Raw genomic sequence first — 26,364 nt, forward strand, 5'->3', positions numbered from 1 at the left:
ATAGCTCAGTGGCAGAACATCCACTTTGCAGGTAGCAAGTCCCAGGTTCACAGGTAAATCCTCAAGTGAGGTTGATTTGTTGGGCCTCAGGTATGTTCTGCTGAAGATTGTTGGGGGTCGAGGCCCAGAGAAGTTGGTCACTGTAGCCAAGCACAGACACAATGGTGGGAACCTAAGTGATCACGGTTGATTTCCAGGGAAAGGGGATCAGAATGTGAGGGGGAGGAAAAGATTCTATTTGGAATCTGGTCTCCATCCATTTCATTGGGTGACCCCCATGATCCAGTACTGGAAGGAGGGAGGGGGAGTGAGAGAGATTGGGGTAAGGTACCAGAGGCTTGCTCATGAGGTCCCCAAAAGCTGGAAGTAGGGCTGCATTGGCTGCTGTGTAATTAGATGGCGGAACTGTTGGAGAGAACTGCTGAGCAAAGCATTCTAAATAGCAGGAATGTCCACCCCCAATCTCAACTGGCTTAAATGACTGTAATGCCTGGAACAGCTTCCAGCCTTACATCGATCTGGGACAACTGAGGATCTGGCGGCATTTGGAACTGCTGTGTGCACCCTTGCGTAACGGCGCTCATCTGACTAATCATCCTGGAGGTAACGGCATCTTAAAGTGTGTGTAGGTTTAAATTGAGCAATATTACCATTAATAACAGGACTTAATTAAGACATCTATAATGTTTTTTAATGAGAAAAAATTGAAAGTCCTTCTGGAATTTTTCCAGTCAAATTAATATCAAGGACTTTAGACATTATTACAAGTAGTGTTACAGGAATTAAAATGAGGTCTAAATTAGGATGTGTCACTTTGCTTTTTTTTTTTTTTAACCTAAAATAAAAACCCACAGTTGGTTGGAACAGTACTGCGTAGTTGCAGCCATAACTGTGTGATTTCTACTGAGCACTGTTAGTGAATAGAGATATAGTATTATTTGCAAAAGGTATTCCTGTGGGGAAAGGGGGGAGAGAATTCCTAGTAGAACTGCCATAGTACAAGGAAGGTTCGGGGGGGGGGGAATCTGTAGGCGGGCTCTCAGAGGACTCAATTTCAGAATGAAATTCATGGGGGGCAAGTCTATCCACGGTTACTAATCTTGATGGCTAGATGTGATTCCCTTTAAAGAATACCAGTTGCAGCAGAGCAACAGCAGGAGAGGAGGGATGCGTTACATGAATGCCTTACAACCATTTAACAGTGTGGGTGGTTTGTGCCTTTTATGAACCCTGATGCTGCAGCTGCCGGGCTCCGAAAGTATTCTGCCTAAGCAGCGGCAACGTCTTAACTCAGCGGGTGTGATGCAAGACCTAATGGATGTTCGTGTTTGCGGAGGGTGAAAAGAGGTGGGACCTTCTAAGTGTGGTAGAACTGACTTGAACACGTTTGCTGCAAAGCAAGGTATTTGTCTTCAGGGCAGAGGATGTGTGGGACATAGGAAGCGGCCTTCTACCAAGTCAGACTGTTGGTCCATCTCCAAAGTTTCAGGCAGGAGGCTTTCCCAGCCCTACCTGGAGATGCTGCCAGGGATTGAACCTGGGACCTTCGGCATGCAGAGCAGATACTCCGCCACGGAGCAGAGTATTCCATTCGGAGCGACGGCCCCAACAGGTCCAGAATGCAGCGGCTTGCCTCCTCGTGGGTGCCAGAAAATATGACAGGGTAACATCTCTCCTGCAGTCATTGCACAGGTTGGCTCTTCGTTTCTGAGTTCAATTTAAGGTCCTGGTTCTGACCTTCAAAGCCTTGCGGGGTTTGGCACCTGTCTGCCTACAGACCCGCCTCTCCCATCCAGTTATATCCCATCCGGTTAGATCATCTCAGATGGCCCTTTTGTCAGTCCCTGATTTCCGAGAGGTTCGGGGCTCTAGGACTCACGAAAGGGCCTTTTCGGTTGCAGCACCACTTCTTTGGAACTCTCTTCCCCTTCAGATTTGTCTAGCCCCTTCCTTACTGATCTTCAAATCTCTATTGAAGGCTTTTCTTTTCTGCCAGGCTTTTGCCCTGTAGTTTACTTATTTGTTTTTTGTTAATTAGTTTAGTTTTTAATGTGGGATGTAATTTTTAATATTGCCTTGTTTGCATGTTTTTGTGCACAGCCTGGAGTCTTTGGAGTGGGCATTATATTAAATGTTTCTAATAAATAAATTAATTCCCGAGTGATCCAGGTTGCTGACTAGATGGGTGCCTTGATCATTGAGGCCCCGTGATCATTGTCTATCCAGTCAGCAACTACATTCACATAGTGCTGAGTGAGACTGCCAGTCCTTTCAGGTAAAGGTGAAAATATCCCTCCCCCTGGATAGCCCCAGAAATGCCCAGTGCTTCCAGATAGCAAGCTTCCAGCTAGCGCCTACTTCCAAGGGTTTCTGCCCACCCAGCAAGATAATCAGGGGGACCTTTGCTCCATGTGCCAACATTGAGAGAGGCTAGATTGTCTTGCACACAGGACAGGGCCTTCTCTGTTGTTGCCTCCAGACTCCGGAATGCTCTCCCAGTGAATGTTCGCTCTGTGAGAGGAGAGCTGGTCTGGTGGTTGCAAGCATGACTTGTCCCCTTAGCAGAGCAGGGTCCGCCTTGGTTGCATATGAATGGGAGACTACATGCATGAGCACTGGAAGATATTCCCCTCAGAGGATGGGGCCACTCAGGGAAGAGCAGAAGGTTCCAAGGTCGCTCCCTGGAGACATCTCCAAGATAGGACTGAGAGAGATTCCTGCCTGAAAACTTGGAGAAGCCTCTGCCAGTCTGTGAAGCAAATACTGCGCTAGATAGACCAATGGTCTGACTTAGTATATGGCAGCTTCCTAGGTTCCTATAACAGCTGTGGCTGCATTTTAAAAACAACACAAGACCTTTTTATTTACTCAGGTTTTGGCCTCTTAGAGGCTGCCAGGTTTCACATCTTTCTTGCATTTGTTTCTTGTTAATTGTTTCTTGGTGTTTTATGGTTTTAAAGTTTAATTGATTTTAAGATTTTAAATGTAAGCTTTATGGAATTTTATTGTATTTTAACTTTTGTAAACTGCCTTGAGATGCTTAATGAAAGGTGGTATAATAACTGAACAATAAATAACATATAAATAAATGAACCGCCTACCGCTCCTCAGACTGATCTTGCAAGGGCTTGTGCTACATTTTGCGACCGATGTTCATTGCTCTCAAGAATCAAAATCCAACCTGTCATAAGAACATAAGAACAGCCCTGCTGGAGCAGGCCCAAGGCCCATCTAGTCCAGCATCCTGTTTCACACAGTGGCCCACCACATGCCTTTGGAAGCCACAGGCAGGAGTTGAGGGCATGTCCTCTCTCCTGCTGTTACTCCCCTGCAACTAGTACTCAGGGGCATCCTACCTCTGAGGCTGGAGGTGGCATATAGCCCTCTGACTAGTAGCCATTGATAGACCTCTCCTCCATAAAGTTATCCATATCTCTCTTAAAGCCATCCAGGTTGTTGGCTGTCACCACATCTCGTGGCAGAGAATTCTGCAGGTTGATTATGTGTTGCATGAAAAAGTACTTCTGTTTGTTGGTCCTAGATTTCCTGGCAATCAATTTCATGGGATGACTCCTGGTTCTAGTGTTGTGTGAGAGGGAGAAGAATTTCTCTCTATCCACTTTCTCCACACCATGCATGATTTTATAGACCTCTATCATGTCTCCCTGCAGTCGTCTTTTTTCTAAACTAAAAAGTCCCATGTGTTGTAGCCTTGCCTCATAAGAAAGGTGCTCTAGGCCCCTGATCATCTTGTTTGCCCTCTTCTGCACCTTTTCCTGTTCTACAATGTCCTTCTTTAGATGTGGTGACCAGAATTGTAAGCAGTACTCCGGATGTGCCCGCACCATAGTTTTGTATAAGGGCATTATAATATTAGCCGTTTTATTTTCAGTCTCCTTCCTAATGATCCTTAGCATGGATTTGGCCTTTTTCACAGCTGCCGCACATTGAGTCGACACTTTCAACAAGCTGTCCACCACAACCCCAAGATCACTCTCCGACAGCTCAGATCCCATCAGTGTATACTTGAAGTTGGGGTTTTTCATCCCAGTGTGCATCACTTTACATTTGCCAACACTGAATTGCATTTGCCATTTTGTCACCCACTGTCCTGAATTTTTGGGTGTCATTCCCATTTGATGCTCTTTACATTTTGTAGAGCAGGATGTATGGACCAAGCTGCCTGCTTTGTGGCTGCTGTTGGTGGCTTTAATTAGGATGCGCCAACATCTTAAAATGCGCCGTTTATGATTTGCCATTGGGGTATACGACTTCACTGTCAATATCAAGTGCTTTCATGTTTTGCGATGGTTTGGGGAAAGCCAGGGGCCTAAATGAGTCTGAGTGGAACGTAGTGACTTACTTTTATATGTTTTATCATCCTTTGCATTTAAATTCCAGGCAGTTACTCCACAAGCGTGAAAGATGAGATGTCTTTATAGCAATGAGTGTACACGTTGACTAGCAGGGACTGGAGAGCCAATCTTAACAAGAGCTTATTACCTTTTATCTTTGCAGGTACTTTAACTGTGTAATGAACAGCCTGTCTCCTCCCAAGTTAAAAATACAGATGTGCAGTAAGCTGTTTCCGGGGGAAATGGGCATATGGATGTATAATTAGTGTATCTCATAGCATGGAGTTCCCAGAATGGTACAGGAATTTGCCTCTGTTCGCTGGTTTGCATAATAGCATGTTATGAAGGGTAGCAGTGTGTGAAGCTTAAAAGGCACTTAATAACATTTGCTTTAATAAATCATTTATTTAGGAGTGGTACCATCCTTCTATTAGCATGCCATTTTTTTAAATTTTTTAAAAAAAGATTTAAAAATTGAGCATAATGTTGCATATAATTCTGGAAAATCTGGCTGCAAAATCTAGCAGCACCTGCTTAGTCCCTGAACTATAAACAAAACATGGCTTCATCCACTGGAGTCATTGTTAATTTTCCTGGAAGTATTATCTTATTGTTGAACTAGGTTAGCCAGTGAATTTATCTGTATATGAGAAGACTTTTTTTTTCTTTTAACCACAGAATAATCAGATCCAGCGTGGTGTAGTGGTTAGAGTGCTGGACTAGAACCAGGGAGACCCGAATTCAAATCCCCATTCAGCCATGAGACTTGCTGGGTGGCTTTGGGCCAGTCCCTTCTCTCTCAGGCTAACCTACCTCACAGGGTTGTGGTGAGGAGAGACTTAAGTATGTAGTACACCGCTCTGGGCTCCTTGGAGGAAGAGCGGGATATAACTGTAATAATAATAATCTGTTTGGGGTTCAATTTTTTAAATAAAACATTGGTGCAATCAAGTGTTCCCTCTAACAGGGATGTCCAGATATTATTCACTACAACTCCCAGCATCCCCAGCTGCAATGGGCTTTGGTTGAGGATTCTGGGAGTTGTAGTCAACCACATCTGGGAATCCCTGTTAGAGGGATCACTGTAGTGCTGGCACGTCCACCCATTCACCTGAATGGTTTCAAAAGAAAAATATGACTAGAAGTTCTCCGACTTAAGTAGCTGCTTTTTGAAAAAAGTTTGCCGCATCTCATTGCCTCTGTATTGCAACTTCTTTCTACAAACTGAATGTGGTTCCTGACTGATTGCAATTAAATGAATTCCTCACTACCTTCCTGAAAATTCATCAGGCTCATTTCTAACTTGAAACATAGAATTATGCCCCGCATGTGTACACCAAGGGAGGTAACAACTAGGAAATGCAGAATAGGGGCCCTTATTTTGCTTGAACAACTAAGTGTCAGGTATTGGCTCCTGCAGGGCTAGCAACAGTGTCCTTCATGTCCAGAAGTAAAGCAATTAGCCAGTGGGCCAGTCCTACAAGCTGGGCCAGTGTTAAACACAGCCTATGCTTCTTTGTCCTTTTGCTAGCTCTCACAGGCTGCAGTTGGCTTCCACGTTCACCTTCTTGTACACTGGGAGCCATATATAGTTCTGTCTAGGGATGTGCACAGAACCGGTTTCCCCAGTCTGGCTTGAATCTGGATTGGAGTTGGTTTCCCCCTAATAAGTTTAATGTTTTAGGAACATTTAGGAATTGTATGTATGTATGTATTTTGCTTTTCTGCATTTGTTGGTCAGTGACCGAAATAAAACCGGCAAAGCACCAAATGCAGACCTGCACCATGATCATGGTGGGAGCCAGTCTCCTTTCGAAACCGACCCTTGCAAGCTTTGAAAATGTGGGGAGTCATGAAGGGTTTTGTTTTTTTAAAAAGAATTAATTTGTTAGCACATTTTTATACCATGCCATACGTAAACCTCTGGGTGGTTCACAATCTAAAAACAAACATCGACATGAATAAAACAATTTAAAATACAGATAAAAACTCTCAAAACTATAAAACTATAAACTAAATGCCTGACTGAACAAATATATTTTCAGATCCTTCTTAAAAACATCCAGAGAAGGGGAGGTTCTAATTCTGTTAGGGGGAGGTTTCCAAAGTCCTGGAGCAATGAAAAGGCCCAGTTTTGAGTTGCTACCAACCAAGCTGGTGGCAACCACAACCGGACCTCCCCTGATGATCTTAATAGGTGGCTGGGTTCATGAAGAAGAAGGCGTTCTCATAAATACAAGGGCACTTTCCAGATTAAACCCTACCACAGTGTCACTACAGATTGGCTAAGTGTGCTTCTGTACTTCCTGTGTTGTGACACTGACAGCAGGGTGCCGTTCACATTTCCGATGCCTGCTTCCGGATTTGATCTTTGCGTTATAGTGCTACAACGGTTCATGTGCGTCCCAAACAAGTAAATGTATTTTCCTGTTGTAGGAGTTTCCGATTCAGGGGGTCGTTTTCAATCCGATCCTGTCCGACCGAAGCATTTCCCCCCTGCTGTAGCATGTAATCTGGAAAGTGCCCAGGTTGCCATCTGCTTCCTCATCTCTCCTTGTCCTTCTTGCAAGAATGACAAAGAATGTGTGGAGAGGCATTCTTTACAAAGTTTGCAAGGCTTAGATGAACCTTGAAGAGCTTCTTCCAGTGGTGGTGCTGTCACCCTGCTGGTGTCCAAATAATTTTCTGCTTGAGGAGACAAGACTCCCCTGCCTCATGAGAGGACTGCCTCTGGCAGGATGCATGATTGCAACAGGGCTATGGTTGGGCACAGAACACAGCTGATCTTAAAATAGCCCCATCCAGTAACCATGCTAGAGGTGGTGGTGGTGGTGGGATTGAGTGGCCCTCTTTCTTTAGTTTCCCCACAAGGCATGCATTTAATTCAAGTGGCCTCCCATTTGCATAAAGTCTGTGCTGTAAGCACTGACTGAGCAATATCTGACTTGAAAGTCAGATTAAGGTTTATGCTTCTTGACACATGAATAGGAAAGATTCGTCTCACTTTGTGTGGCTGTAAGGAGCACCTCTGATCGCAGGCTGTGAACTACAATGCCATGCCTTTTCAGCTTTTGGGTGGGGTGAGGAAAGGGCCCACTTTGAACACGGGTGCCCAAAGAAACCAATTTGTGGGTGTAGGATGAAGTCCTCCTTTCCTTTTTGATGTTTACTTTCAGCACTGATTAAAAGACTCCCTCCTAGCATCCTAATCCAAGTACACCGTGTGTCTAAATATATTTGTCACAGGGGAAGGAGATACATGGTTCACAATCCATGGCCCCACAGATGCAGTTTCTGATTTATCTAAGGCACATTTAACGAGAAACACTCCTTTTTTTTCTCCCTCTCAGTTTAAATTACTGTGAAATGAGGTTTTTTTTTTTTCTTAAATGGAAAACACCCGACGCTCTACCTGTACATTGATTTAAAAGCTTTGCAGCTCTATAGCTTTGAAGTGTAAATATTTTATGTGGGTGGCAGCCGGTGGAAGGAATATGCAGAAAAATATTAAGCAATATTAATTTCACACTGGATGCACTGCCTGCTTGTTTTATGTTAAGTAATAGAAGGACAAGTAGTGCAAGATGGTAGCCGGGACCTAATTAGTTCTTAACAGAGGTTGCGTTTGCATGTAACGTTGGCTTCTGAAGCATCTCCACAAAATTCAATTCCTTGATTCTGACTGGGTGTGTTAGGAGTTGATGCAGCTTATTGCTTACTGCTGTTTCCTCACTGGATTCATATGTATGCGTTGAATGGCTTTTATTGTTGTTTGTCGTAAGTAACTTGCTTGGAATAGTCTATCATTTAAAAAATAACAAAATCAACAAGTGGATTCTCATGAGAGAAAGGAAAGATCAGCTTGTGGTGGCAAGCATGAATTATCACCTTTGCTAAGCAGGGTCCACCCTGGTTTGCATGTGAATAGGAGACCTGTGAGCACTGTAAAATATTCTCCTTAGGGGATGGGGCCTCTCTGCGAAGAGCATATGCATGCTTGCACGCAGAAAGTTCCAAGTTCCCTTCCTGGCAGCATCTCCAAGACAGGGCTGAGAGAGACTCCTGCCTGCAAACTTGGAGAAGCCGCTGCCAGTCTGTGAAGACAATACTGAGCTAGATAGACCAATGGCCTGACTCAGTATATGGCAGCTTCCTATGTTCCTATTTTCCCTGGTTCTCTGACTCCTTTGTACACCCCCATCTCTAACTCTCACAAGGTTTCTTCCTATGCTTTTTCGGTCCCTATACTCACTTTCCCCTTGCATTTTTTTTTGGGGGGGGGTCTCCCCTACTGCTCTCCCCTACTTTTGACTAACTGCTGATTTTGCAGTTTAATTTCAGGCATCTCCTGGCATCTGTTTGCTAAGCACTTGTTAAAGTGCCAAAACAAGTAATGCCCTTGCGAGCCTGGCTTTTTGATCTCCCTACCGCAAAATTGGCCATCTATCAGGACTGAGTGAATGCCTGGGGATGGGTGTGCATGGATCTGCCCATGCAAGGCAGTAAATTTGTGGTCACTCAGCAGACCTAATTTTGCTTGCCACAGATAGGAGCGGGGGAGAGGAAAGAAAGGTGAAAGGGAATTACGGCAGGTGAAGCTAAATCGCTGCTTTCAGTGTCCTCTCTGCCTGTGAAATGTGTGAAGCAGAACACTGCCTCCATAAGCCAGGACTGCACAGCTTTTGCTCTCCAGCTGCTGTTGGACTACAACTCCCATCATCCCCATGCACATTGGATAATGGGGATCGTGGGAGTTGTAGTCCAGCAACAGTTAGAGCAAGGGTTCCCAACCTGTGGTCCTCCAGATGTTGCTGAACTACAACCCCCATAAACCCCAGCTACAGTTTATTGTGGCTGGGGATGATGGGAGTTGTAGTTCATCAGCAGCTGGAGTACCAAAGGTTGGGAACCCCTGAGTTAGAGGACCAAAGTTGTACAGCCCTGCCATAAGCTGATTGTGAGGGCTAGTAAGCTGGATGAGGCAAAAGCAGCCCTTAGAAACTCTAGGAAGAAAGGTACTAATGGATGTGGTGCAGTATCCCCTCTAACAAGGATCCACTCCCCCCCCCCCCGGTGTTGTTGACTACAACTCCCAGAATCCCCAAGCAAAAGCCGTTGCAGCTGGGGATTCTGGGAGCTGTAGTCAACAACATCTGGGAATCCCTGTTAGAGGGAACATGGAGTTGGTGGTGGTGGTGGTGGTGAAGCCTGTGATTGGCTCAGCACTGGTGCTCAGCCAACCAGACCTGGCCAATGCCAGCACATCCCTATTAGATCCGATCATAGGAACATAGGGAGCTGCCATATACTGAGTCAGACCCTTGGTCCATCTAGCTCAGTATTGTCTACCCAGACTGGCAGCAGCTTCTCCAAGGTTGCAGGCAGGAGTCTCTCCCAGTCATATCTTGGAGTTGCCAGGGAGGGGACGTGGAACCTTCTGCACATAAGCATGCAGATGCTCTTCCCAGAGCGGCCCCACCCCATGAGGGGAATACCTTGCCGCGCTCCCATGTAGTCTCCCATTCAAATGCAAAGCAGGGTGGGCTGTCTGGTCTAGCATCCCGTAATGGTCCACTGGATGCCTACAGGAAGTTCACAAGCAGGACATGAAGACCATATCCCGAGCTAAGCACAGTGGTAGACCTTCTGCACGTTAAACAGGGATGTCTACACTGACTGGCAGCAGCTCTCCAAGGCTTCAAGCAGGAGTCTTTCTCAGCCCTACCTGGAGATGCTCCCAGGGAATGAACCTGGGACCTAGATGCTCTTCCATTGTGCTCTGACCCTATCCCTTAAGGAGAGGAGAGCTGGTCTGGTGGTAGCAAGCATGACTTGTCCCCTTAGTTAAGCAGGGTTTGCCTTGGTTGCATATGAATGGGAGACTAGAAGTGTGAGCAATGTAAGATATTCCCCTTAGGGGTTGGAGCCGCTCTGGGAAGAGCAGAAGGTTCCAAGTTCCCTCCCTGGCAGCATCTCCAAGATAGGGCTGAGAGAGATTCTTGCCTGCAACCTTGGAGAAGCCGCTGCCAGTCTGTGTAGACAATACTGAGCTTGATAGACCAATAGTCTGACTCAGTATATGGCAGCTTGCTATGTTCCTATGAGAATATCTTGCAGCACTCGCATGTGGTCTCCCATTCAAATGCAAACCAAATCAGAGCCTAAGGGGACAATTCATGCTTGTTGCTTAAAGGCCAGCTCTCTTCCCCAAAGAAAACTCAAGGGAAACACCAGGACCCCTGCTAACTGGGCCAAGAGGTACCCTTTCAAGTGGTGGTTCTTATATTTAGGCGGGGGAGGGGGGGCACCTGTCCCTGCCAGACTTTGAAATAGTCCATTTTAAACCAAGCCAAGATTGGGTTAAGTCCCCCCACCTCCCGGTTTCATTATGTTGCTCAGTTGTTCTACAATTCATATCTTACGCTTAACGCATAACTCAAACCTTTTGGAAGCAGATGTGCAGATCTGCAGCTTTGTGAACCCCCGAGTGTCATAAAATTAGAATTCTTTCTTTCAGAAGATATTCTAGTCTCTCCAGTACCATCTGCCTAAAGATACAGAGTGGCCCGTGATTGGCCGTTTTGGAAGATCAAAATGAGTCTGCTGACAACTGAACATTCTTACTGGAGGGTGAAGAAAGAATGTTAAGGCTGCACCAAATTTTCACCCGTGGAAAATTACAGGAGTGGAAGGCAGAGTTAGAGAGGAGATCTCATAATCTGTAATCTGCTCATTATAATTTTGTTGTCTGTCATCCCACCTGTTCTCACCTGCTTCTTTGTTGCATGGAAAACAAAACAAAACAAAAAACACAGGACTTCTTTGCACCTGAGGGAATTCGAAACAATCAGGGTTCATGTAGACAATGTGATGACAGTACATCATCACTCAGTCAATGTTTGGCTACATGATAAACACCAGGAAGCTAGACCAGAGTGAGAGCATTGCCCTCACTCTGAATAGTCTTCCTGATGTCGCCACAAATATAAATCAGAATCAGGGCAGTGCTTCCTTGCTTCGCTATGAACATGGATAAATTTTCACCGCATTCCTCAGGTGCTCCCAAATGATCCTCAAAATGGGTACATTTTACAGAATAACTCCCCACCCACCCACACACACACACACACAAAACAACCCCTCTCCCTGTTCATTCACCACTAAGCAACTGGCAACTTGCAGGATTGTTCCTTTAATGGAATAAATCCTAGAACTTATAATATACTAAAATGGTGTGTGTGTGTGTGTGTGTGTGTGTGTGTGTGTGTGTGTAGGGGAATCATCATTTTTTCCTTGTGATAAAAGAGCTGGTGATGAAGAACATGAGCTCTGTGCTCCAGATCAAAGACCAAAGCTCAAACCCTCAAATCCCTGGGTAGCCTCTGTCTCCTGAGGATGGCAAAGTGGCCCTCCCACAAAGCTAAATAAAGACACAATACTTGAATTGTTCCATCTTCGCCCCTTTGTGTAAAGGCCAGGAGAACATGATCCAGAGTAACTCTCTTTGATATATTCAATTTACCTAGTGTTAGTGAAGCAAATGTACCATGGAGCATCAAGCCAGATGAAAGAAAGGGAATAATTATCTAAACCTGTGACAGAATCATTGCTTATGGAAGAGCATCCACATCAAAAGGGAGGGAAGGATGGGGGAAAGCTCCCCTTATTCCTAAGCGAATGCTTAGACTATTGTATCTAGGGAGGGAGGGAGGTTGGTCGGCTATTTTGATTGATTTAAGCTATTTCTAAACCACTTTTAAAAATAAGGTGTATATCAAAAGAAGCTTAAAATACAATCAAAGCTACAAAAGAACAACCACCCCAATTTCTAAAACCATCTGCAATCAGATAAAGCGGAGCAACAGGCAGCAAAATATCTCAAAACTAGCAGTCCCTTGCTAGCCACTAAACAGACTTTGAGGATAAAAAGCTCTCATCTGACACAAAATGATATGAGGCGATGCAAGTCAGACTTGTCTGGGGAAAGGCATCCCATGAGCATGGAAAAGCTTCTCTCCCCGCAGCCCTCCCACCCGCCTCCAATTTCCTCTCTGAAGGTGAGGAGGGCATCTGGAGAATGATCTCGGAGACAGATCTGAGACTGTGGGAGCTGGTCTTGTGGCAGCAAGCACGAATTGTCCCCTTTGCTAAGCAAGGTCCATGCTGGTTTGCATTTGAATGGGAGACAACATGTATGAGCACTGCAAGATATTCCCCTTCGGGAATGAGGCCACTCTGGGAGGAGCACCTGCATGCTTGCATGCAGAAGGTCCCAGGTGTCCTCCCTGGCAGCATCTCCAAGATAGGGTTGAGAGACTCCTACCTGCAACTTTAGAGAAGCGGCTGCCAGTCTGGGTAGTCAATACTGAGCTAGATGGACCGATGGTCTGACTCAGTATAAGGCAACTTCCTATGTTCCTAATTTGCTATGGTAGGACGTGTTCGTGCCTCTTTTCTACATGCCAGTTTCCTACATGTGTTGGAGCTTCAGCATTTACAAGAGATCCTTGTTCTTCACGGGGGTTACATTCTCGGTTACTGATGCTAATGCCGAAAGCTGTGATAATTGAAACCCTGAGGACGCTGTCCTATCCAGCATATTATCCTGACCTACCCAGTTCCCGCCTCCCACACGATCCTCCTACCTGAGTTTTTGCAAGCATACGGCCAAAGTTCAGGAGTGTGCATAGGTCAGGATGCTTCTCTGTCCTGCTTTTCACTCATGAGAACTGGCCTGGAGTGTAACTTTCCTCCCCTCTGAACAAGATGGTCCCTGCTAACTCTGGTAGCAGGTGGAGAAAGGACGGACCACCTCAGCAGGATCATAGTGGTGATGACATTGATTTGTTCTGGCACGCCAACCATGGTCGACTTTGTCAACGCAACAGCAATTGGGAGCTGCAAATGTGTACAAGTTTTCAGACGCCATGCTTATTAAATCAGTTTTTAGAGGCATGGGTGTCCTGTAAAGATGTGCATGTATTTATTCATGAGAAGGCTGCTCCATCCCGGCCGGCGTTAGATGGCACCTTTTAAATGTTTTATTAGTGGCAGATTAATTTCGTACACAGCACACTGTGAGGAAATGGTCAGAATGTGTTTCAGGCAAGCCGAACAAGTGTATGAAAATACGTGGAAACTTGCTCAAGGATTAGGTGATGAATAATTGAACGGCTAAATATGAAGCAAGTAAAGAAACAGCCCGGTGAAAAGAATCCCTCACCAAATAGGCCATCTGAGATGTATGCCAACAGAGAAACAAATCCACCAAGTCTTGTGTGCATGAGGGGCGAGAGAGAGAGAGAGAGAGAGAGAGAGAGAGAGAGAGAGGCGGCAGGGGAATTGCAGAATGGCAATTCTAGTAAATGGGAATGGAGGCGTTTATTCGCTATCTCCGCATGAGATAAATTAAGAGTTAAAGGGGAGTGAAGGTGTTCTCATCCGGGATCACAGGGGAGCCATGTAGAAATGGCATTGGTTTGCACCTCGTGCTGTGATTGTGCCTAGTGCTGTGATTGCATGAACGTGTGTGTGTGTGTGTGTGTGTGTGTGTGTGTGTGTGTGTGTGTGTGTAGAGGGAATAAGAACAGCCCCAGTTTCTGGACTCCTCAGACACTGTTCTCTGCTTTGCTCCAGAGTTGCCAGAACCTAAGGGGTATACTCGTGGGTCAAATGGGCCGTAAGCCAGAATTTGGCTTTTTAAAAGCCAAATCTGGCCACCTAGCTTTGCTCCCAGATGGATCTGGTGAAGACCTCCAGACCAGGCATAGGGTGAGGAAGCTGGTTGGTGTGTTCTAGGGTAGAAGATCTTTGTGTGGAAGCTCAACCCAGCTGTGGCTGGAAGCAGCTTTATTGAGACATATTTGAAGGCCAAAGAGATTATAGGGGTGGGATAAATAAGAGGCTGTTAAATAAATAGAGGTGGCACCTCATCCGCAGCTTCAACATCCATGGTTCCGCATATCCACAGACAAGGCTTATAGACCCAGTTTCTTTATCCACGGTATTAAAATAGGCTAAAATTTGCCTGTTCATAGTTTTGAGTGGCCAGAAATTACTTCGGATGGCATTTCAAGCTGCCATTTTACAGTACACAGCCATTTTGTGGTTCTTAAAAAAAAATCCCACAATTTTTCATGAAATATCAGAGGAATTGGGAACTGGAGGGCATTGCTGGAGAGCTGGAGACCTGGAGAGCAAGGCAGAGAGGAGAGCTGGTCCTGTGGTAGTAAGCATGACTTGTCCCCCTAGCTAAGCAGGGTCCACCCTGGTTGCATTTGAATGGGAGACCACATATGAGCACTGGAAGATATTCCCCTCAGGGGATGGAGCTGCTCTGGGAAGAGCAGGAGGTTCCAAGTTCCTTCCCTGGCAGCATCTCCAAGATAGGGCTGAGAGAGATTCCTGCCTGCAACCTTGGAGAAGCTGCTGCCAGTCTGTGTAGACAATACTGAGCTAGATAGACCTGACTCAGTATATGGCAGCTTCCTATGTTCCTAAGGTACAGTATTTCTCTTACTTCTGCCTCCCCCCTGTTTCTTTAGCTCTTTTTTTCATATGTAGGAACCTAACCCCAGGATTCCTATGCGGTAAGGTTTTGTTATTCACCATTTCTGTATTCACGCCTATAGGCAAGAATGGAACCCCCATGAATAAAGAAGGCCACATACGAATAATGAGGGCCTATTTCCCAGCATTTCCGTCACACTCTGGTCTCACCAAAACAGTACTCAGAAGCATGCCCAGAACCAGCCTTAAAGTATTTTTTGCGGGGGGAGGTTCCAAAAAAGTAGTGGGGTCAGCTTTTCTGACCCCCACCAGTCCTAACTGCAAGCAACGTTCAGTTTTTGCATTGTTTTATTTTGGTCTTTGACCAGCATTAGTTACAACATATTTAAACATAGTTTAAAAATATTCAGCAGCACTCAGTTATTAATATTTATTTACAAAAAAAAAAAAAAGGACATTAGTGGGGGGCAGGTCTGCCCTACCCCCCACCCCCCCCACAACAGCTATGGGTCTGCTCAGGAGAGAGCTATGGAAACATGAGTAGGTTTGATTCTTAATGGCTGCAGCTACCTGGAACAGAAACTAAGGTTCACTTTCCCTCCACACCTGGTCTCCCTGCATGCATCCATTGACATTCTCTCATATCAGTGAATGGTTGCTATTTGTTCCTGTGAGGGAAAAGGTCCTTGGGAATTGTAGCTTTGATACAAAGACCTCACTACACAAACAGAAGGCATTTTTGCTGGCACAGGGGAGTTACCACTTCCTTCTGTCTTCAGCACCCTGAAAACTGGCCCCAGGGAGTTAGGGACCCTCCAGAGTGGCTCATTTGGAGGGCAAGTTTAGGAAAAATACATTACTCCCTCTGCATATATGAGTAGAGGCACTTTATGCTCATGCTGTGCGATCTTTTATTCAAGCCAAAAGGTCTCCAGAGATCATTGTGTCTCTGTGCACCAAGAGCCTCGGGGATCTTTGCATTAGAGTTACTCCTTCAGATTAGGGTTGAAAGAAGGTGTCCCTTTTAATGAACCTTTGCCTTCACTCTCAGTTGGCTTTGTTTGACATGATGTTGTAACCAAATTTGTTTAGTTATGTGGCATCTTAGTCAGGGGTGTAGCAAGACATGTTACTATCCCTGATGACCTGGGCTCATGCATACTTTATGACTATACCCAGGAAGAATTCCCAGGAAAATGGTACCAAATCAGAAGCAGTAGGTAGACTGTGGTCTTTCCTGTCATTCTGGGAAGCCTGTTCACCGTACCGATCTTCTCATAGGTGAACTTTGCCCAGGAATTTCTGTAACATCATCTTAATGGAAACCAGTGACTGGTCCATAGAACACTGGACTCATGTCTAGGAAATGGTACGGGCAATTTCATGGCAAGAAAATCCAGAGACTCATCAGGAATGCCCATGACGTGAACCATAGAGTGTGCAGCTCACTTCTGGTATTTTCTGGAACAGATTGTGTGAAAATGAGCTGATGGAGATATGCCATTATTTTGTCAACATATGACAGTGCTCCAAAGTGTGTATGTGTGTGCGATGGGTGCTGTTCCTTCCTTTTTGGCTCAGGGTGTTAGTGCTTTCTCGTCACGTGCTCTTTATTTCCCCACTTTAAGCATCTGCTCATTAATTCTATGACTGTGTTTATAGATGTAGGAAAGATCCAGAGTATGCAGTAATTCTAAGCTAGGGACCTGACATTCTCTGCTCTTGATTTAATTAGAGGGACAGAAAGATTGAATTAATTAATTGTTTCCCTCCCACTTCCCCTATCCTCCAGGCGTCATTATACATTCAGTAATGCAGCGCTTTGATCTTGAAAGGGATGGTAGTTTTCTGAAGGACTCCATTTGAACAAGGCCTCACCAGTGGCCAGCCTTGGAAGTTTGTTTTTGGAGGTCATGTTGCATTCCTGAAGAAACGCAGAGGAATCGCAGGAGATTGGTCAGCAAAGAGAGACTGAGCATGTGCAGTAGCTCAGTGGTGGAACATCTGCTTTGCATGAGAGTTTCAGGGTCACTCCCTGGTGTCTCCAGGAAAGACTCTTGACAGAGGGCTGGGAAAGAATCCTGCCTGAAATCTTGGAGAACCGCCACCAGTCAAGCTAGTAAAAACTGAGCTAGGTGGACCAATGGTCTGACTCAGTATAAGGCAGCTTCCTGTATTCCTATGGGCATCTCCTATCCTTCCTATCCCCTGCAAAAATGGGTGATTCTCTTTATTGAGCAACTAGCCCTCTCCATCCCCAGCACAGCATCCGTCCTGTGGCTGTTGCTGGTGTCTATCTTATTTTTCTTTTTTAGATTATCGGCCCTTTGAGGAGAGGGAGCCATTCTATTTATCTATTTATACCTATATTTAGCTTTGGGAACTTTTGGTTGAAAAGCGGTATGTAAATATTCATTGTATTCATATTTATATCTCTACCTCACAACTGAGAACTACTGTCACCCCAGCATGCTCCCAAGATTATGAGAGAGGGTATGAAGGCCAGAGAGTGGCATAGTTTCCAGGCAAGTATAAATCTCACAACCTGGTCTTGCCCCTAACTCTTCTCTCGGTCACCATTCCTCACCTGCCATTTCTGTTGGGTGTGTGTTGAGTTGCAGATGTTGTGGCACCTGGAAATAATAACAACAACAGTGGGTTCCTGCTGGCCACCATGGTTTTTTAGTCTAGGAAGAGGCAGGAAATGATCTTATGACATGATATAGGGTCGTTACCTGCCCATTTCTAGACTTAAAAAACATGGAGGCCAGCAGGAACCCACTGCTGGTGGTGCTATTTCTTCCAGGTGGTACTGAAGCCACCACATCTACAACTCAACACACACCCAACAGAAATACCAGGTGATGAATGGGGGCCACGAGAAGGGTTACACTCCACCCTATATCATGTCATAAGGTTATTCCCCGCCTTATTCCAACTGGAAAATAAATGGCAGCCAGCAGAAGTCAACCACCTGGAATGTTCTCAGCACTTCTAGTCTACTAAAGTTGCCACTGTTCACAGAGGTGAGGCAAAAAAGAAATGATTTTAAAACAACTCCTGCCAGCACCACCAAAGCAGGGAAGTAAATATTTAAGTTGAGTTAGTTTGGAGGCCTGAGAATAGGACTGTCAGAACCTTTTCCTATAAATTACCCTCTCTAGTGTAATGTGGTTTCTAATACAGAGGTAGACCATCTTGGCTCCCCAGCTGTTGTTGAACTACAACTCCCAGCATCCCCAGTGACAATAAAGTAATACGATGAATACGAATACGATGCATATTTATATCTGTCTTTTCAACAAAAGTTCCCAAAGCAGTTTACATAGATATAAATAAATGAAATGATTCCCTGTCCCCAATGGAGGAGGATGAGATGATTGATGATGATTGATGATGTCTATCCCCATCATCAACAGCCACTGGAGGGATGTTGTGCTGGGGATGGATGGGGCCAGTTGTTCCCCTCTTCCTCAATAAAGAGACGCAAGTTTTGGGCAGTATAGAAATATTTTAAATAAATAAATATAATAAAGAGAACGGGAGTTGTAGTTCAGAAATCCCCAGTTGGAAATTGACCTTTGCCGTTAACTCACTGTAGCCATAGGCAAGCTACACGTATTGTCCCTAATGCTGAGTGGGTTAGGCAGGAGGGAATGTGTAGGTATTGGTGCAGGTGGGGGAACCCGGGAGACATGCAAATCGTGTAATCTGAAGTTCTCACCTCTGCTACATTCAGGTGATCAGAACAGGGAAAGGTGAGCACAAGGAACACTCATGCAAGTCAAAATGGGAAGATACGCTTGGCACCTCATTTCCCAAAGATGCAGGCTGCTTAGGTTGCCACGGTCATCATTTGCATTTGGAGGATTGGCAGGTTGTTTATCACCGGGCCCTTTGCTCCAAAGTGCACTTCAGCTGTGTGTGCAGCAGCTCTGGATTTATTCAGAGTGCTAACTGGCTGATGGATAGAGAGAAGAGTGCCTAGGAGATGTCAGGGAGAAAAGTACAGGACCTCAGTGGTGACAGATAATATTCCATTAGTTGCCTCTAATGGGAACTGGTGGAGTTTTTACAGGCATCTGCCAAATTAGAGCAGCTGCTGGTAAACTTTCAAGTACATCTTAGGGAGGGAGGGAGGGAGGGAGGGAGGGCTATTTTGCACAGGATTGCATATTGTACAACCTGGCAAATAACTGGTTTGCTGAAGTTCACAATAGTCTTGATGACTCCTGCTATAAATTGATGGTGCGGTCTTCCCAGGCTAAGTATGGTGAAGATTAGGGATGGACAGGCAAGATGCATGCAGGAATCAGACATGACCCACAGAGAGCTCGTCTTGTGGTAGCAAGCATGAATTGTCCCCTTTGTTAAGCAGAGTCTACCCTGGTTTGCATTTGAATGGGAGACGACATGTGTCAGCAATGTAAGATATTCCTCTGAGGGGATGGGGCCGAACTGGGAAGAGCACCTGCATGCGGAAGGTCCGAGGTTCCCTCCCTGGCAGCATCTCCAGATAGGGATGAGACATACTCCATCCTGCAACCTTGGAGAAGCCGCTGCCAGTCTGTGTAGACCAGGGCTGCTCATTTTCGGCCGTCCTGCAGATGTTGGCCTAAAACTCCCATAATCCCTGGCTCTTGGCTGCTGTGGCTGAGGATTATGGGAGTTGTAGTCCAAAAACAGCTGGGGGGGAAGGCTAGGTTGAGCAGGCCTGGTCTAGCCTGATCCAGAATGAATCCCTTTGGATATGAGCTAGGGTATGGATTGATCAGGCCCTGGCATGGCATTCTGCCTGTAAAGGGGACCAGTGCCGGATTTAAGGAGAGGCACAGTAGGCCAAGAGCCAGGGATTATGGAAGTTATAGATCAACATCTTCAGGAGACCCTGGACTGTTAGATCCTGGAGTCCAGTCCTCAATTAATTCATCAGAGATGACGACTGCAGTCCATTGCCCCGAACACCCCTTCTGCATGCCCACACACTTTGAACGAACTCGAGCTCAGTTTCCCAAGCTTTATCACCGGCCTTCAAAGTCGCCCTTGAAGACTTGTATTAATCAAAAGGGATGGAAGTGAATTTCAAGCCATTTCCATCAGGCACCTTGCTCATCATCCAGACACACCAAGAGAAAACAGAGGTAGTTACACGAAAAGAAGCCAATCGCAGCCTCCGGGAGCAATCCACGTGTGGGCTTCATTTTGGACCTTTCTCCTTTTATTTCAGAAAGACGGATGCTTGCTGTGATCGCAGCGCTATCAGAATGGACAGAAGATATTTGTTTTGTCTCGCAGCCCATTTACAATGGTTGTGTCAGGCCCCAAAGCCATAAAACCTGGCCATCCTTGACAGTAGCCCAGCCTAGGAACATTTGTGCAGTGAAGTCCAAAGGATGGATGGGTTCTTTCCAACTCCCACGGTAACTTTTGTCTGTAAATTAACAAAACTGAAAGGGAAGACACTTGACTTTGTGAACTTGGCAACAAACCAATGAGAGTTGTCTTCAATGAGCGCTGATTTTGTATGTGGCCAGGGAAATCAAGCATAGCATGGTGAGAGAGAGAGAGGCCGCCTTCAGATGTAATGTGGAACTGCGGATCCAATGGACCCACGGTTCTGCCCCCCACCCCACACATTCCCATCTGCATTTGGACTCTTTGTGAGACTGCAGAGAGGTGGGAGAGATGGCTGTGCAGGTTTCTTTCTTTCCTGAAGGACAGCCTGCATAGCCAATAGCAGCTGGACCAAGGGAGAAGCTTCCTCCCTCAACTCCAGTTGTGGAGAAGGCTTACAGCGGTGCCAGCATTCAGATGCAATACTGGAGGTCGGAAGCATAAAACCAAGAGATAACCGAAGGTGACAAATGGAGTTTGGGGAGGCAAACTGTGGGTCCATTTTCCCCATTAACTGTAGTTTGCCGCATTTGGACATTCAGTTAGTGAAACTGGAAGAGACTTAATGGTTTCGTGTTATGTGTAAATGTGGCCTCAGTGTTGGTGCTGGGTCATGGTTAGCCCATTGGAGGGTAGGTCAGAAACTAAAATCAGGACTAGGAGACCTGGAGCGAAAGAGTCAGCCAGGAATTAGGGTCAGTAAGCAAGCCAGAGGTTAGCACTGAAGTTAAGGGTCATTGCTGAGGGGAGAAGACAAGCCAAAAGAAGACCAGCCAAAAGGGAAATCCTAAACCACAGCTGCTGAGGAGTCAAATAAGAACAGAACCAGAAGACAAGCCAAAGGTCTGAGCCAAAGCAAGGGGTCAAACTGAGAAGGAACCAGGATCAGAAAACACAACACACCAGGACTAAGGAGGAGGAAAGCTGGACTAGTGGTAGCAAGCAGGAAGTGCCCCCTTTGCTAAGCAGGGTCTGGACTGGTTTGCATTTTAATGGGAGACTACATGTGTGAGCACTGTAAGAGATTCCCCTTAGGGGATGGAGCTGCTCTGGGAAGAGCACCTGCCTGCTTGCATGCAGAAGGTTGCACGTTCCCTCCCTGACATCTCCAATATATGACTGGGAGAGACTCCTGCCTGCAACCTTGGAGAAGCCGCTACCAGTCTGTGTAGACAATGCTGAGCTAGATGAACCAATGGACTGACTCAGTAGAAGGCAGCTTCCTATGTTCCTACCTTGCAAATGAGGCCAAACCTAAGCCTTGGCAGGAAGTCTTTATAGAGCCCTTGGCAGGAAGTCTTTATAGCCTGGAAGGATCCAATGAACAGCCTAGCTGGGCAAGGCCAGTCCATGGTCTGAGAACTCCATGCTCTGGCAAGTGAATCTGGCTGCCAATAGGGGAGGGCGGTATTCAGGTTCCCCACTTCTCAGCAAGTGCGAGGCAGAGTGAAAGAGAGATGAGTGACTGCTGTCAGGGTACATTAATTTTGCTGCCAAAATAACTTGTCAGCAACCTTCCTTTTGAGAAGGTGGGAACTGAAGTCGACAGAATAAATGCCTCTCTAATGGGGCAAGATTTGTACCCTGTCATACAGGCACTGGTGGCGAAGCCTTAGTGGCAGGTCAGCGATCTTTGTCCACACAGGGTTGCATCTTACTGGCAAAGGATCAACGGGACGACCTATTCCATCTTCCTTTTAAATGTACTTAGCTGTAGCCTAGTTCGTATACTGCAGTAGTGAACCCATATCAGGGCTGTACCACTTTGCAGATGGGAGCTCAGGTGTAGGTAGGGGATGGTGCCATAACTCCATGGTAGAACATCTGGAGAGGAGAGCTGATCTTGTGGCAGCAAGCATGACCTGTCCCCTTAGCTGAGCAGGATCCGCCCTGGTTGCATGTGAATGGGAGGCTAGAAGTGTGAGCAATGTAAGATACTCCCCTCAGGGGATGAAGCCGCTCTGGGAAGAGCAGAAGGTTCCAAGTTCCCTCCCTGGCTTCTCCAAGATAGGGCTGAGAGAGATTCATGCCTGCACCCTTGGAGAAGCCGCTAACAGCCTGTGAAGACATTACCGAGCTAGATAGACCAATGGTCTGACTCAGTATATGGCAGCTTCCTATGTTCCTATCTGCTTTGCATGTAGAAGGTCCCAAGTTCAATCTCTGGCAGCATCTCCAGGTCAGGCTGGGAGAGAGACTCCTGCCTGAAACCCCAGAGAGCCACTGCCAACCAGAGAAGGCAGCACTTAGCTAGATAGAACAAGGGTCTGACTCAACATAAAGCAGCTTCTTGTGTCCCTATGATGGGAACCACTGCCTTGAGTTTTGTCCCAGAAGAAGCAATAAAATGAATCTCTCTGCTGCAGAGCTTACAGTCTGCAACATTCCTCTCCCTGTATTGGGGGCAGATGTGTGTGTGGGGGAGAAGGCAACACACCGAACCACTGTCCTCAGAGCCCAGAAGCAAAGCCAAACCATCTGTGCAATCCTCAGTGTCATTCAGAAAATTCTGCTTTTGTAGTCGGCTCCCTTGAGTTTTCCCCCTTTTTCTTTTCCAGTGGTTGCTTGACTATTGTTACAGGCTGGGATATCTTTGTCTCTTTCAACAGTCAAGTCATCTAAGTCTGCTGGTGTCGTTGCCTTTGTTGCTCGACCGACGGCTTGCGGCTTTGCTTCTCTGTGTAACAAGGGTTGTTGCGATGTGCCTGATGGCAGCCAGGCCAGCCAGACTGAAGCCCAAGAGAAGACAGTGGCCCTGGGGAACTCCCTCACCCCTGTCCCCAGCGCACTTTCCCATCCTTGATTTGTACTGTGATTTTGAGTTGGATGCAAACACATGTTCACAAGTCGCCTTACATGGGTGATGTGAGGTGCCCATTTGGGATGTGCATGGAGCCGATTCCATGCATTCCCGAGAGTGTGTGTGTGTGTGTGTGTGGGGGGTTCTTTAAAGGGCAGAGGAGGCACTACTTTCCCCCCACTGACGCTCGGGGTTGCATGATCACACATGTCAGACACTTCCATGCCAACACAACACAACGCTGACTGGGGCTGCAGAGAGGTACATGGCAGCCCTATGCGGCCACCTTTTGGGAGAGCGTCAGTCCCATGCACATTCCTAGTGTCCGTACAGGTTAGTCCCTTATAAGAGCATGATTGGATCTTCCTTCGCTGGCCTTGGCTGGATTTCCCTTTTCCAGTGCCAGTTCACTGAAAGCTAGAGATGAGCAAACACCTCCATCTTCGTCTCAAAAGCACCCCCCCTTTTTTAAAAGAATGTCCTTTCGTTGGCAAACATCCCAAGTAACAATGTGCTTGCATAAGGACATGGTGCTCATTAGTTGTCCCAGATCTGGACCTTGCGTTCCAGGTATTGTGCACTAGTGCTAACATATGCACAGCCTGTGTCAGAACGCTTACATTTTAACGGGAACCTTTGCTCAATTGTGCATGTGCAATAGCATAGCGCATCCCTGAACATCTCCATGATTTTGTGCAGCTACGTGATCTGCTTGTACTAGCTCGACATTGTTAGTTGTAGAAGCACACTCTGTGTCAGGATGCAAGCCACTGATTACAGAAACTCAAGGTCTTTTGTAAGATTTGAATGAATTGCTCTCACTCACACTCTCACTCTCACACTCCATAGGAACATAGGAAGCTGCCTTCTCCTGAGTCAGACCCTTGGTCCATCTAGCTCAGTATTGTCTTCTTAGACTGGCAGCAGCTTCTCCAAGGTTGCAGGCAGGAGTCTCTTTCAGCCCTATCTGGAGATGCTGCCAGGGAGGGAACTTGGAACCTTCTGCATGCAAGCAGGCAGGTGCTCTTCCCAGAGTGGCCCCATCCCCCTGGGGGAATATCGTACAGGGCTCCCACATGTAGTCTCCCATTCAAATGCAGACCAGGGCAGACACAGCTTAGCAAAGGGAACCATTCATGCTTGCTCCCACAAGATCAGCTCTCCTCCTGAGAGGAGCTAGCTGACAGAGCATCTGCTTCATCCCCACCTGTTTGAAAGGAATGGGAGTCTAGCAATGCTCTTCTGTTCCTCCGTTTGCTTCAGTGACGAAAAGGGTTTCTGTGAAGATCAAGGATACTGTATAAATATGCATGAGTTGCTTACACACAAAAAACCCCAAACAGGTTAGGGCAGAGACAAAGGTTTCTGTACAACAAATTTGAGGCACAGGGGCTAGTTTTAGGAGGCCAGATGGGGATGCCATACACTGCTGGTACAGTGCCAGTGGTCTTGCTTAAACATTGGGGGGGGCAGTTCATGCCACCTCCACATCACTTTAGTGATGATGAACCTCTGCCCCTGGAGGCTACTACTTTTCCCCATGGGGTGCCCCTGGAAGTACTATACAGCATCATTCCGGGTTATTCTGGGGGAACTCTTGGTGGCCAGTAGGAGGAGGGCCAGAGAGTCCCCACCCCACATGCATTGCTGAACTACCACCGCCCCCCATTATTTTTACCAGCAGAGGGAGTGGCAAAAATGGGGGGGTAGCTCTTTTGGCGTGGCACTAGTTCAAAGCATGGACTTTCCTGCCCAGGAGCAGAAGACGAGGGTAAAACGTGCCACCTGGTTCAAACTGTGCTTGTTTCTGACAAAATGCTACTGCCTGCTGCGTGCCTAAGCACACGGAATAATGATACACATAATTTGCAAGGTATTCATCCTGTGATTAGTGCATGTAGAGGTACTTGCCCAACACTTAAGCAGCCGATTGAATTCTCATAGTCAGCCCCTCCAAAAGGTGATCCCTGACGTTACGTCAGGCAGAGCAAGATGTTTGGGGTAGGTTCGATCAGATGACTAATAGATTTGTGTGCCTGCATGCAGTATGCTTTATGGCAACACCACCGTTGCCTTGGCTCAGAGTTGCTTACTGTCGATGCAAGAGTGCACAGCTATCTAAAAATGACACTCTGCTATACCCCCAGCTTGACTGCTATGAGCTACTAATGGGCCATGTTTCTATGAAGCAAGGCTGTGAACCAGTGATGCACTACCTTTGTTTAGACCAGATTTTTTTTAAAAAAAATGCTGAAAGCAAGCATTCATGTTATACAGAACTCTTCCACAGAGTACATACAAACACAGGAAAACTAAACCAGACCCTCAGAACGGCCTACACTGACTGGCAGCATCTCTCCAAGATTTCAGGCAGGAGTCTTTCCCAGTGCTACCAGGTGATGCTGCCAGGGATTGAACCTGGGGCTTTCTGCATGCAAAGCAGATGCTCTTTCGCTGAGCTACGGCCCCGCTCACAGATTGAGAATAGGTTCGTAGCAACCTGACATCCATTGAGTAAAGTCATTGGTCCATCCAGTTCAGTATTCCCTGTATATAGAGTGGTCTCTCCATAGATCTGGTGAGGACACATGAACTTTCCCGTCACTACAAATGTAAGTCACCTTAAGTGGTGCAGTGGGGAAATGTTTGACTAACAAGCAGAAGGTTGCTGGTTCGAATCCCTGCTGCTACTATATCGGGCAGCAGCGATATAGGAAGAGGCTGAAAGGCATCATCTTATACTGTGCGGGAGATGGCAATGGTTGACCACTCCTGTATTCTACCAAAGACAGCCATAGGGCTCTGTGGGCGCCAGGAGTAGAAACCGACTTGTTGGCACACTTTACCTTTACTTGTACAAATGTAACTTTGTAGGAAGCCGCCTTATCAAGTTCCTTCCTAGTTCATCTCAACCAAGACTATCTATTCTCTTTGGCTGTCTCTCCAAGACAGGGCTGCTCAACTTTGGCCCTCCTGCAGATGTTGGCCTAAATTTCCCATCATCCCTGACTATTGGCCACTGTGGCTGGGGATTATGGGAGTTGTAGTTCAGAAATGGGGTGGGCAGGGGTGAGTTTAAGTTGAGCAGGCCTGCTCCAAGTTCTTAGGTCTAGGTCATTTGTAGCCCTTTCCTTGAGATCCAGAAATGGAAGCGAAGACTGTCTCCCAGATATGAATTGCACAGAACCCAAAATGTGACCACTTAACATGAAGTAATCTCCAGATGAGCCAAATTTGTCAGCACTCAGATTGTGTGTGTGTGTGTGTGTGTGTACTTGACCTCTTTTCTTAAATATAAAAATAAAA

At 46.3% G+C, this 26,364-nt stretch overlaps 1 protein-coding gene across 2 annotated transcripts in view; it reads left to right on the plus strand.

The window, feature by feature from the left end:
- CDH13 (cadherin 13) overlaps window positions 1-26,364 on the plus strand; it is a 625,583-nt gene that overhangs the window by 26,066 nt on the left and 573,153 nt on the right. Inside the window, exon 2 of one of the 2 annotated variants that reach the window (XM_053270622.1) lies at window positions 20,092-20,284. The exons of the other annotated variant lie outside the window; for it this stretch is intronic. Within the exon in view, the coding sequence (XP_053126597.1) occupies window positions 20,258-20,284 (27 nt within the window). The 5' untranslated portion in view covers window positions 20,092-20,257. The remainder of the gene's footprint in view (window positions 1-20,091; window positions 20,285-26,364) is intronic. 2 annotated transcript variants of the gene reach the window in all.

The sequence above is a fragment of the Hemicordylus capensis genome, chromosome 9 (genome assembly GCF_027244095.1).
Source record: "Hemicordylus capensis ecotype Gifberg chromosome 9, rHemCap1.1.pri, whole genome shotgun sequence".
Classification (NCBI taxonomy): domain Eukaryota; kingdom Metazoa; phylum Chordata; class Lepidosauria; order Squamata; family Cordylidae; genus Hemicordylus; species Hemicordylus capensis.